Source organism: Eucyclogobius newberryi, unplaced genomic scaffold (genome assembly GCF_026437365.1).
Source record: "Eucyclogobius newberryi isolate DKJ021-1_F unplaced genomic scaffold, fEucNew1.0.hap1 SCAF_28, whole genome shotgun sequence".
NCBI classification, from domain to species: domain Eukaryota; kingdom Metazoa; phylum Chordata; class Actinopteri; order Gobiiformes; family Gobiidae; genus Eucyclogobius; species Eucyclogobius newberryi.
Window position 1 is genome coordinate 558,348 of NW_027315923.1, and position 13,323 is coordinate 571,670.

At 48.2% G+C, this 13,323-nt stretch overlaps 1 protein-coding gene across 1 annotated transcript in view; it reads right to left on the reverse strand.

Annotated features, from left to right (window-relative positions):
* LOC140372715 (limbin-like) overlaps positions 1-13,323 on the reverse strand; it is a 93,430-nt gene that overhangs the window by 10,090 nt on the left and 70,017 nt on the right. The window contains exons 13-14 of the mRNA XM_072459819.1: positions 8,614-8,701; positions 4,465-4,616 (exon numbers count right to left, since the gene is read on the reverse strand). Coding sequence (XP_072315920.1) covers positions 4,465-4,616; positions 8,614-8,701 — 240 coding nt within the window. The remainder of the gene's footprint in view (positions 1-4,464; positions 4,617-8,613; positions 8,702-13,323) is intronic.

The window sequence follows — 13,323 nt, forward strand, 5'->3', positions numbered from 1 at the left end:
CCGAACGTGCAGTGACTCTAGACCAAACGTACAGTGACTCTAGACTGAACGTGCAGTGACTCTGGACCGAACGTACAGTGACTCTAGACCGAACTTGCAGTGACTCCGGACCGAACGTGCAGTGACTCTAGACCGAACGTACAGTGACTCCAGACTGAACGTGCAGTGACTCTAGACCGAACGTGCAGTGACTCTAGACCGAACTTGCAGTGACTCTGGACCGAACGTGCAGTGACTCTAGACCGAACGTACAGTGACTCTAGACTGAACGTGAAGTGACTCTGGACCGAACGTACAGTGACTCTAGACTGAACGTGCAGTGACTCTGGACCGAACGTGCAGTGACTCTGGACCGAACGTGCAGTGACTCTAGACCGAACGTGCAGCGACTGTAGACCGAACGAGCGGTGACTAGACCGAACATGCTGTGACTCTAGACCGAACGTGCAGTGACTCTAGACCGAACGTACAGTGACTCTGGACCGAACGTACAGTGACTCTGGACCGAACGTGCTGTGACTCTAGACCGAACGTGCAGTGACTCTAGACAGAAAGTGCAGTGACTCTAGACTGAACGTGCAGTGACTCTAGACCGAACGTGCAGCGACTCTAGACCGAACGTGCAGCGACTCTAGACCGAACGTGCAGCGACTCTAGACCGAACGTGCAGCGACTCTAGATCGAACGTGCAGTGACTCTAGACCGAACGTGCAGTGACTCTAGACCGAACGTGCAGTGACTCTAGACCGAACGTGCAGTGACTCTAGACCGAACGTACAGTGACTCTAGACCGAAAGTACAGTGACTCTGGACCGAACGTACAGTGACTTTATACCGAAAGTGCAGCGACTGTAGACCGAACGTGCAGTGACTCTAGACCGAACGTGCAGTGACTCTGGACCGAACGTGCAGTGACTCTAGACCAAACGTACAGTGACTCTAGACTGAACGTGCAGTGACTCTGGACCGAACGTACAGTGACTCTAGACCGAACTTGCAGTGACTCTGGACCGAACGTGCAGTGACTCTAGACCGAACGTACAGTGACTCTAGACTGAACGTGCAGTGACTCTAGACCGAACGTACAGTGACTCTAGACCGAACTTGCAGTGACTCTGGACCGAACGTGCAGTGACTCTAGACCGAACGTACAGTGACTCTAGACTGAACGTACAGTGACTCTAGACTGAACGTGCAGTGACTCTGGACCGAACGTGCAGTGACTCTGGACCGAACGTGCAGTGACTCTAGACCAAACGTACAGTGACTCTAGACTGAACGTGCAGTGACTCTGGACCGAGCGTACAGTGACTCTAGGCCGAACTTGCAGTGACTCTGGACCGAACGTGCAGTGACTCTAGACCGAACTTGCAGTGACTCTGGACCGAACGTGCAGTGACTCTAGACCGAACTTGCAGTGACTCTGGACCGAACGTGCAGTGACTCTAGACCGAACGTACAGTGACTCTAGACTGAACGTGCAGTGACTCTGGACCGAACGTACAGTGACTCTAGACTGAACGTGCAGTGACTCTGGACCGAACGTGCAGTGACTCTGGACCGAACGTGCAGTGACTCTAGACTAAACGTGCAGTGACTCTAGACTGAACGTGCGGTGACTCTGGACCGAACGTACAGTGACTCTAGACCGAACTTGCAGTGACTCTGGACCGAACGTGCAGTGACTCTAGACCGAATGTACAGCGACTCTAGACCGAACGTGCAGTGACTCTGGACCGAACGTGCAGCGACTCTAGACCGAACGTGCAGCGACTGTAGACCGAACGTGCAGTGACTCTGGACCGAACATGCAGCGACTCTAGACCAAACGTGCTGTGACTCCAGACCGAACGTGCGGTCTAAACCGAACGTGCTGTGACTCCAGACCGAACGTGCTGTGACTCCAGACCGAACGTGCTGTGACTCCAGACCGAACGTGCTGTGACTATGGACCGAACCTGCAGTGACTCTAGACCGAACGTGCAGTGACTATGGACCGAACCTGCAGTGACTCTGGACCGAACGTGCAGTGACTCTCGACCGAACGTGCAGCGACTGTAGACCGAACGAGCGGTGACTAGACCGAACATGCTGTGACTCTAGACCGAACGTGCAGTGACTCTAGACCGAACGTGCAGTGACTCTAGACCGAACGTGCTGTGACTATAGACCGAACGTGCGGTGACTTTGGACCGAACGTGCAGTGACTCTGGACCGAACCTGAAGTGACTCTGGACCAAACGTGCAGTGACTCTAGACCGAATGTGCAGCGACTGTAGACCGAACGAGCGGTGACTAGACCGAACATGCTGTGACTCTAGACCGAACGTGCAGTGACTCTAGACCGAACGTGCGGTCTAAACCGAACGTGCAGTGACTCCAGACCGAACGTGCTGTGACTCTAGACTGAACGTGCAGCGACTCTAGACCGAACGTGCAGCGACTCTAGACCGAACGTGCAGCGACTCTAGACCGAACGTGCAGCGACTCTAGATCGAACGTGCAGTGACTCTAGACCGAACGTGCAGTGACTCTAGACCGAACGTGCTGTGACTCTAGACCGAACGTGCAGTGACTCTAGACCGAACGTACAGTGACTCTAGACCGAAAGTACAGTGACTCTGGACCGAACGTACAGTGACTCTATACCGAAAGTGCAGCGACTGTAGACCGAACGTGCAGTGACTCTAGACCGAACGTGCAGTGACTCTGGACCGAACGTGCAGTGACTCTAGACCAAACGTACAGTGACTCTAGACTGAACGTGCAGTGACTCTGGACCGAACGTACAGTGACTCTAGACCGAAAGTACAGTGACTCTGGACCGAACGTACAGTGACTCTATACCGAAAGTGCAGCGACTGTAGACCGAACGTGCAGTGACTATGGACCGAACCTGCAGTGACTCTGGACCGAACGTGCAGTGACTCTCGACCGAACGTGCAGCGACTGTAGACCGAACGAGCGGTGACTAGACCGAACATGCTGTGACTCTAGACCGAATGTGCAGTGACTCTAGACCGAACGTGCTGTGACTATAGACCGAACGTGCGGTGACTTTGGACCGAACGTGCAGTGACTCTGGACCGAACCTGAAGTGACTCTGGACCAAACGTGCAGTGACTCTAGACCGAACGTGCAGCGACTGTAGACCGAACGAGCGGTGACTAGACCGAACATGCTGTGACTCTAGACCGAACGTGCAGTGACTCTAGACCGAACGTACAGTGACTCTGGACCAAACGTCCAGTGACTCTGGACCGAACGTGCAGTGACTCTAGACCGAACGTGCAGTGACTCTAGACCGAACGTACAGTGACTCTAGACCAAACGTGCAGTGACTCTAGACCGAACGTGCAGTGACTCTAGACTGAACGTGCAGTGACTCTAGACTGAACGTGAAGTGACTCTAGACCGAACGTGCAGCGACTCTAGACCGAACGTGCAGTGACTCTAGACCGAACGTGCTGTGACTCTAGACCGAACGTGCAGTGACTCTAGACCGAACGTACAGTGACTCTGGACCGAACGTGCTGTGACTCTAGACCGAACGTGCAGTGACTCTAGACCGGACGTACAGTGACTCTAGACCAAACGTGCAGTGACTCTAGACCGAACGTGCAGTGACTCTAGACCGAACGTGCAGTGACTCTAGACCGAACGTGCAGTGACTCTAGACCGAACCTGCAGTGACTCTGGACCGAACGTGCAGTGACTCTCGACCGAACGTGCAGCGACTGTAGACCGAACGAGCGGTGACTAGACCGAACGTGCAGTGACTCTAGACCGAACGTGCAGTGACTCTAGACCGAACGTGCTGTGACTATAGACCGAACGTGCGGTGACTTTGGACCGAACGTGCAGTGACTCTGGACCGAACCTGCAGTGACTCTGGACCAAACGTGCAGTGACTCTAGACCGAACGTGCAGTGACTCTAGACCGAACGTACAGTGACTCTGGACCAAACGTCCAGTGACTCTGGACCGAACGTGCTGTGACTCTAGACCGAACGTGCAGTGACTCTAGACCGAACGTACAGTGACTCTAGACCAAACGTGCAGTGACTCTAGACCGAACGTGCGGCGACTCTAGACCGAACGTGCAGCGACTCTAGACTGAACGTGCAGTGACTCTAGACCGAACGTACAGTGACTCTAGACCGAACGTGCGGTGACTCTAGACCGAACGTGCAGTGACTCTAGACCGAACGTGCAGTGACTCTAGACCGAACGTGCAGTGACTCTAGACCGAACGTGCAGTGACTCTAGACCGAACGTGAAGTGACTCTAGACCGAACGTGCAGCGACTCTAGACCGAACGTGCAGTGACTCTAGACCGAACGTGCAGTGACTCTAGACCGAATGTACAGTGACTCTAGACCGAACGTGCAGTGACTCTAGACCGAACGTACAGTGACTCTAGACTGAACGTAGCCGGTAGTCTGAACCTTGGTCCTGCCTCACCTGGGATCCGTAGGCAGATCTCTTGGTCGGAGGGCGTCATACACAGACAGGCGCTCGCGCTCAGACAGAGGCAACAGCAGATGCAGCATTTCCATCAGAACATCACCAGGAACTTCAAGCAGCTCCAGCAGCTCAGACGTCCACTGCAGCTCCTGAACAGAGACCAACGTCACTCCTGCCAGAGCTCCTGCTTTGGACCTGGGTTTTTAGTCCGGCTTTAGTCCAGGTTTAGTCCGGCTTTAGTCCGGCTTTAGTCCGGCTTTAGTCCGGCTTTAGTCCGGCTTTAGTCCAGGTTTAGTTCGGCTTTAGTCCAGGTTTAGTCCAGGTTTAGTCCGGCTTTAGTCCGGCTTTAGTCCAGGTTTAGTCCAGGTTTAGTCCAGGTTTAGTCCAGGTTTAGTCCGGCTTTAGTCCGGCTTTAGTCCAGGTTTACTCCAGGTTTAGTCCGGCTTTAGTCCAGGTTTAGTCCAGGTTTAGTCCGGCTTTAGTCCAGGTTTAGTCCAGGTTTAGTCCGGCTTTAGTCCAGGTTTAGTCCGGCTTTAGTCCGGCTTTAGTCCAGGTTTACTCCAGGTTTAGTCCAGGTTTAGTCCAGGTTTAGTCCGGGTTTAGTCCGGGTTTAGTCCGGCTTTAGTCCGGCTTTAGTCCAGGTTTAGTCCAGGTTTAGTCCAGGTTTAGTCCGGCTTTAGTCCAGGTTTAGTCCAGGTTTAGTCCGGCTTTAGTCCAGGTTTAGTCCGGCTTTAGTCCGGCTTTAGTCCAGGTTTACTCCAGGTTTAGTCCAGGTTTAGTCCGGGTTTAGTCCGGCTTTAGTCCGGCTTAAGTCCGGCTTTAGTCCAGGTTTAGTCCGGCTTTAGTCCGGCTTTAGTCCGGCTTTAGTCCAGGTTTAGTCCGGCTTTAGTCCGGCTTTAGTCCAGGTTTACTCCAGGTTTAGTCCAGGTTTAGTCCAGGTTTAGTCCGGCTTTAGTCCGGCTTTAGTCCGGCTTTAGTCCGGCTTTAGTCCGGCTTTAGTCCGGCTTTAGTCCAGGTTTACTCCAGGTTTAGTCCAGGTTTAGTCCAGGTTTAGTCCAGGTTTAGTCCGGCTTTAGTCCGGCTTTAGTCCGGCTTTAGTCCGGCTTTAGTCCGGCTTTAGTCCAGGTTTAGTCCAGGTTTAGTCCAGGTTTAGTCCAGGTTTAGTCCAGGTTTAGTCCAGGTTTAGTCCAGGTTTAGTCCGGCTTTAGTCCGGCTTTAGTCCGGCTTTAGTCCGGCTTTAGTCCGGCTTTAGTCCGGCTTTAGTCCAGGTTTACTCCAGGTTTAGTCCAGGTTTAGTCCAGGTTTAGTCCAGGTTTAGTCCGGCTTTAGTCCGGCTTTAGTCCAGGTTTACTCCAGGTTTAGTCCAGGTTTAGTCCAGGTTTAGTCCAGGTTTAGTCCGGCTTTAGTCCGGCTTTAGTCCAGGTTTACTCCAGGTTTACTCCAGGTTTAGTCCAGGTTTAGTCCAGGTTTAGTCCAGGTTTAGTCCAGGTTTAGTCCAGGTTTAGTCCAGGTTTAGTCCAGGTTTAGTCCAGGTTTAGTCCGGCTTTAGTCCGGCTTTAGTCCGGCTTTAGTCCGGCTTTAGTCCGGCTTTAGTCCAGGTTTAGTTCGGCTTTAGTCCAGGTTTAGTCCAGGTTTAGTCCGGCTTTAGTCCGGCTTTAGTCCAGGTTTAGTCCAGGTTTAGTCCAGGTTTAGTCCAGGTTTAGTCCGGCTTTAGTCCGGCTTTAGTCCAGGTTTACTCCAGGTTTAGTCCGGCTTTAGTCCAGGTTTAGTCCAGGTTTAGTCCGGCTTTAGTCCAGGTTTAGTCCAGGTTTAGTCCGGCTTTAGTCCAGGTTTAGTCCGGCTTTAGTCCGGCTTTAGTCCAGGTTTACTCCAGGTTTAGTCCAGGTTTAGTCCAGGTTTAGTCCGGGTTTAGTCCGGCTTTAGTCCGGCTTTAGTCCAGGTTTAGTCCAGGTTTAGTCCAGGTTTAGTCCGGCTTTAGTCCAGGTTTAGTCCAGGTTTAGTCCGGCTTTAGTCCAGGTTTAGTCCGGCTTTAGTCCGGCTTTAGTCCAGGTTTAGTCCAGGTTTACTCCAGGTTTAGTCCAGGTTTAGTCCAGGTTTAGTCCGGCTTTAGTCCGGCTTTAGTCCGGCTTAAGTCCGGCTTAAGTCCGGCTTTAGTCCGGCTTTAGTCCGGCTTTAGTCCGGCTTTAGTCCAGGTTTAGTCCGGCTTTAGTCCGGCTTTAGTCCAGGTTTAGTCCAGGTTTACTCCAGGTTTAGTCCAGGTTTAGTCCAGGTTTAGTCCGGCTTTAGTCCGGCTTTAGTCCGGCTTTAGTCCGGCTTTAGTCCGGCTTTAGTCCAGGTTTAGTCCAGGTTTAGTCCAGGTTTAGTCCAGGTTTAGTCCAGGTTTAGTCCAGGTTTAGTCCGGCTTTAGTCCGGCTTTAGTCCGGCTTTAGTCCGGCTTTAGTCCAGGTTTAGTCCAGGTTTAGTCCAGGTTTAGTCCAGGTTTAGTCCAGGTTTAGTCCAGGTTTAGTCCGGCTTTAGTCCGGCTTTAGTCCGGCTTTAGTCCGGCTTTAGTCCGGCTTTAGTCCGGCTTTAGTCCGGCTTTAGTCCAGGTTTACTCCAGGTTTAGTCCAGGTTTAGTCCAGGTTTAGTCCAGGTTTAGTCCAGGTTTAGTCCGGCTTTAGTCCGGCTTTAGTCCAGGTTTACTCCAGGTTTGCTCCAGGTTTAGTCCAGGTTTAGTCCAGGTTTAGTCCAGGTTTAGTCCAGGTTTAGTCCAGGTTTACTCCAGGTTTAGTCCAGGTTTAGTCCAGGTTTAGTCCAGGTTTAGTCCGGCTTTAGTCCGGCTTTAGTCCGGCTTTAGTCCAGGTTTAGTCCAGGTTTAGTCCGGCTTTAGTCCAGGTTTAGTCCAGGTTTAGTCCGGCTTTAGTCCAGGTTTAGTCCGGCTTTAGTCCGGCTTTAGTCCAGGTTTACTCCAGGTTTAGTCCAGGTTTAGTCCAGGTTTAGTCCGGCTTTAGTCCGGCTTTAGTCCAGGTTTAGTCCAGGTTTAGTCCGGCTTTAGTCCGGCTTTAGTCCGGCTTTAGTCCGGCTTTAGTCCAGGTTTAGTCCGGCTTTAGTCCAGGTTTACTCCAGGTTTAGTCCAGGTTTAGTCCAGGTTTAGTCCAGGTTTAGTCCAGGTTTAGTCCAGGTTTAGTCCAGGTTTAGTCCAGGTTTAGTCCAGGTTTAGTCCGGCTTTAGTCCGGCTTTAGTCCGGCTTTAGTCCGGCTTTAGTCCGGCTTTAGTCCAGGTTTAGTCCAGGTTTAGTCCAGGTTTAGTCCGGGTTTAGTCCGGCTTTAGTCCGGCTTTAGTCCGGCTTTAGTCCGGCTTTAGTCCGGCTTTAGTCCGGCTTTAGTCCAGGTTTACTCCAGGTTTACTCCAGGTTTAGTCCAGGTTTAGTCCAGGTTTAGTCCAGGTTTAGTCCAGGTTTAGTCCGGCTTTAGTCCGGCTTTAGTCCAGGTTTACTCCAGGTTTAGTCCAGGTTTAGCCCAGGTTTAGTCCAGGTTTAGTCCGGCTTTAGTCCGGCTTTAGTCCAGGTTTACTCCAGGTTTAGTCCAGGTTTAGTCCAGGTTTAGTCCAGGTTTAGTCCAGGTTTAGTCCAGGTTTAGTCCGGCTTTAGTCCGGCTTTAGTCCAGGTTTAGTCCAGGTTTAGTCCGGCTTTAGTCCAGGTTTAGTCCAGGTTTAGTCCGGCTTTAGTCCAGGTTTAGTCCGGCTTTAGTCCGGCTTTAGTCCAGGTTTACTCCAGGTTTAGTCCAGGTTTAGTCCAGGTTTAGTCCGGCTTTAGTCCGGCTTTAGTCCGGCTTTAGTCCGGCTTTAGTCCAGGTTTAGTCCAGGTTTAGTCCGGCTTTAGTCCGGCTTTAGTCCGGCTTTAGTCCAGGTTTAGTCCGGCTTTAGTCCAGGTTTACTCCAGGTTTAGTCCAGGTTTAGTCCGGGTTTAGTCCGGCTTTAGTCCAGGTTTACTCCAGGTTTAGTCCAGGTTTAGTCCGGCTTTAGTCCGGCTTTAGTCCGGCTTTAGTCCAGGTTTAGTCCGGCTTTAGTCCAGGTTTAGTCCGGCTTTAGTCCGGCTTTAGTCCGGCTTTAGTCCAGGTTTAGTCCAGGTTTAGTCCAGGTTTAGTCCAGGTTTAGTCCTGTTCAGACCTGAGCACACAGCTCCTGAAGTCTCCTTAGATTCAGATGTTCTCTCCGATTTTCTCTGGTCTGATTCCTGTTTGTATTTTCTTCAGAGCTGAGAAGGAGAACATCAACAGAACATCAGGAGAACATCAGGAGAACATCAGGAGAACATCAACAGAACATCAGGAGAACATCAGGAGAACATCAGGAGAACATCAACAGAACATCAGGAGAACATCAACAGAACATCAACAGAACATGAACAGAACATGAACAGAACATGAACAGAACATCAGGAGAACATCAACAGAACATCAACAGAACATCAGGAGAACATCAACAGAACATCAGGAGAACATAAGGAGAACATCAGGAGAACATCAACAGAACATCAACAGAACATCAGAAGAATATCAGGAGAACATGAACAGAACATGAACAGAACATGAACAGAACATCAGGAGAACATAAGGAGAACATCAGGAGAACATCAACAGAACATCAGGAGAACATGAACAGAACATGAACAGAACATCAGGAGAACATCAACAGAACATCAGGAGAACATGAACAGAACATGAACAGAAAATGTACAGAACATGAACAGAACATCAGGAGAACATCAGGAGAACATCAGGAGAACATCAACAGAACATTAACAGAACATCAGGAGAACATCAGGAGAACATCAACAGAACATCAGGAGAACATCAGGAGAACATCAGGAGAACATCAACAGAACATCAGGAGAACATCAACAGAACATCAGGAGAACATGAACAGAACATGAACAGAACATGAACAGAACATGAACAGAACATCAGGAGAACATCAACAGAACATCAGGAGAACATCAACAGAACATCAACAGAACATCAGGAGAACATAAGGAGAACATCAGGAGAACATCAACAGAACATCAACAGAACATCAGGAGAACATCAGGAGAACATCAGGAGAACATCAACAGAACATCAACAGAACATCAGGAGAACATCAACAGAACATCAACAGAACATTAGGAGAACATGAACAGAACATGAACAGAACATGAACAGAACATGAACAGAACATCAGGAGAACATCAACAGAACATCAGGAGAACATCAACAGAACATGAACAGAACATGAACAGAACATGAACAGAACATCAGGAGAACATCAGGAGAACATCAACAGAACATCAACAGAACATCAGGAGAACATAAGGAGAACATCAACAGAACATCAACAGAACATCAGGAGAACATCAGGAGAACATGAACAGAACATGAACAGAACATCAGGAGAACATAAGGAGAACATCAACAGAACATCAACAGAACATCAGGAGAACATAAGGAGAACATCAACAGAACATCAGGAGAACATCAGGAGAACATCAACAGAACATCAACAGAACATCAGGAGAACATAAGGAGAACATCAACAGAACATCAACAGAACATCAGGAGAACATAAGGAGAACATCAACAGAACATGAACAGAACATCAGGAGAACATCAGGAGAACATCAGGAGAACATCAACAGAACATCAGGAGAACATCAACAGAACATCAGGAGAACATCAGGAGAACATCAGGAGAACATCAACAGAACATCAACAGAACATCAACAGAACATCAGGAGAACATCAACAGAACATCAGGAGAACATCAGGAGAACATCAACAGAACATCAGGAGAACATCAGGAGAACATCAACAGAACATCAACAGAACATCAGGAGAACATCAGGAGAACATCAACAGAACATCAGGAGAACATCAGGAGAACATCAGGAGAACATCAACAGAACATCAACAGAACATCAGGAGAACATCAACAGAACATCAGGAGAACATCAACAGAACATGAACAGAACATGAACAGAACATCAGGAGAACATCAACAGAACATCAACAGAACATCAACAGAACATCAGGAGAACATCAGGAGAACATGAACAGAACATGAACAGAACATGAACAGAACATCAGGAGAACATCAACAGAACATCAGGAGAACATCAACAGAACATCAGGAGAACATCAACAGAACATGAACAGAACATGAACAGAAAATGAACAGAACATGAACAGAACATCAGGAGAACATCAGGAGAACATCAGGAGAACATAAACAGAACATCAACAGAACGTCAACAGAACATCAACAGAACATCAACAGAACATCAGGAGAACATCAACAGAACATCAACAGAACATCAGGAGAACATCAACAGAACATCAACAGAACATCAGGAGAACATCAACAGAACATCAACAGAACGTCAACAGAACATCAACAGAACATCAACAGAACATCAGGAGAACATCAACAGAACATCAGGAGAACATCAGGAGAACATCAGGAGAACATCAACAGAACATCAGGAGAACATCAACAGAACATCAACAGAACATGAACAGAACATCAGGAGAACATCAGGAGAACATCAACAAAACATGAACAGAACATGAACAGAACATGAACAGAACATCAGGAGAACATCAGGAGAACATCAGGAGAACATCAGGAGAACATCAACAGAACATCAACAGAACATCAGGAGAACATCAACAGAACATCAACAGAACATCAACAGAACATCAACAGAACATCAGGAGAACATCAACAGAACATCAACAGAACTTCAACAGAACATCAGGAGACCATCAGGAGAACATCAACAGAACATCAGGAGAACATCAACACAACATCAGGAGAACATCAGGAGAACATCAACAAAACATCAGGAGAACATCAACAGAACATCAACAGAACATCAGGAGAACATCAACAGAACATCAACAGAACATCAGGAGAACATCAACAGAAAATCAACAGAACATCAGGAGAACATCAACAGAACATCAGGAGAACATCAACAGAACATCAACAGAAAATCAACAGAACATCAGGAGAACATCAACAGAACATCAGGGGAACATCAGGAGAACATCAACAGAACATCAGGAGAACATCAACAGACCATCAACAGAACATCAGGAGAACATCAGGAGAACATCAACAGAAAATCAACAGAACATCAGGAGAACATCAACAGAACATCAGGGGAACATCAACAGAACATCAACAGAACATCAGGAGAACATCAACAGACCATCAACAGAACATCAGGAGAACATCAGGAGAACATCAACAGAACATCAACAGAACATCAACAGAACATCAGGAGAACATCAACAGAACATCAACAGAACATCAACAGAACATCAACAGAACATCAACAGAACGTCAACAGAACATCAGGAGAACATCAACAGAACATCAGGAGAACATCAACAGAACATCAGGAGAACATCAACAGAACATCAACAGAACATCAACAGAACATCAACAGAACATCAGGAGAACATCAGGAGAACATCAACAGAACATCAGGAGAACATCAACAGAACATCAGGAGAACATCAACAGAACATCAGGAGAACATCAACAGAACATCAACAGAACATCAACAGAACATCAACAGAACATCAACAGAATATCAACAGAACATCAGGAGAACATCAACAGAACATCAACAGAACATCAGGAGAACATCAACAGAACATCAGGAGAACATCAACAGAACATCAGGAGAACATCAACAGAACATCAGGAGAGCATCAGGAGAACATCAACAGAAAATCAGGAGAACATCAACAGAACATCAACAGAACATCAGGAGAACATCAGGAGAACATCAACAGAACATCAACAGAACATCAACAGAACATCTGGAGAACATCAACAGAACATCAGGAGAACATCAACAGAACATCAGGAGAGCATCAGGAGAACATCAACAGAAAATCAGGAGAACATCAACAGAACATCAACAGAACATCAGGAGAACATCAGGAGAACATCAGGAGAACATTAAACAGAACATCAGGAGAACATCAGGAGAACATCAGGAGAACATCAACAGAACATCAGGAGAACATCAACAGAACATCAACAGAACATCAGGAGAACATCAACAGAACATCTGGAGAACATCAGGAGAACATCAACAGAACATCAGGAGAACATCAACAGAACATCAGGAGAACATCAACAGAACATCAGGAGAACATCAACAGAACATCAGGAGAACATCAACAGAACATCAGGAGAACATCAACAGAACATCAACAGAACATCAACAGAACATCAGGAGAACATCAACAGAACATCAACAGAACATCAGGAGAACATCAACAGAACATCAGGAGAATATCAACAGAACATCAGGAGAACATCAACAGAACATCAGGAGAACATCAGGAGAATATCAACAGAACATCAGGAGAACATCAGGAGAACATCAACAGAACATCAGCTTTGTCCTGCTGCTGCTCACTTCCTGAACCCTCGGACGAGCTAAAGGACATTTTACGTTTCCGTACAGCAGGAACCTAACAGCAGCAGGAACCTAACAGCAGCAGGAACCTAACGGCAGCAGGAACCTAACGGCAGCAGGAACCTAACGGCAGCAGGAACCTTACAACAGCAGGAACCTAACGGCAGCAGGAACATAACAACAGCAGGAACCTAACAACAGCAGGAATCTAACGGCAGCAGGAACATAACGGCAGCAGGAACCTAACGGCAGCAGGAACCTAACAACAGCAGGAACCTAACGGCAGCAGGAACCTAACAACAGCAGGAACCTAACAACAGCAGGAACCTAACAACAGCAGGAACCTAACGGCAGCAGGAACATAACGGCAGCAGGAACCTAACGGCAGCAGGAACATAACG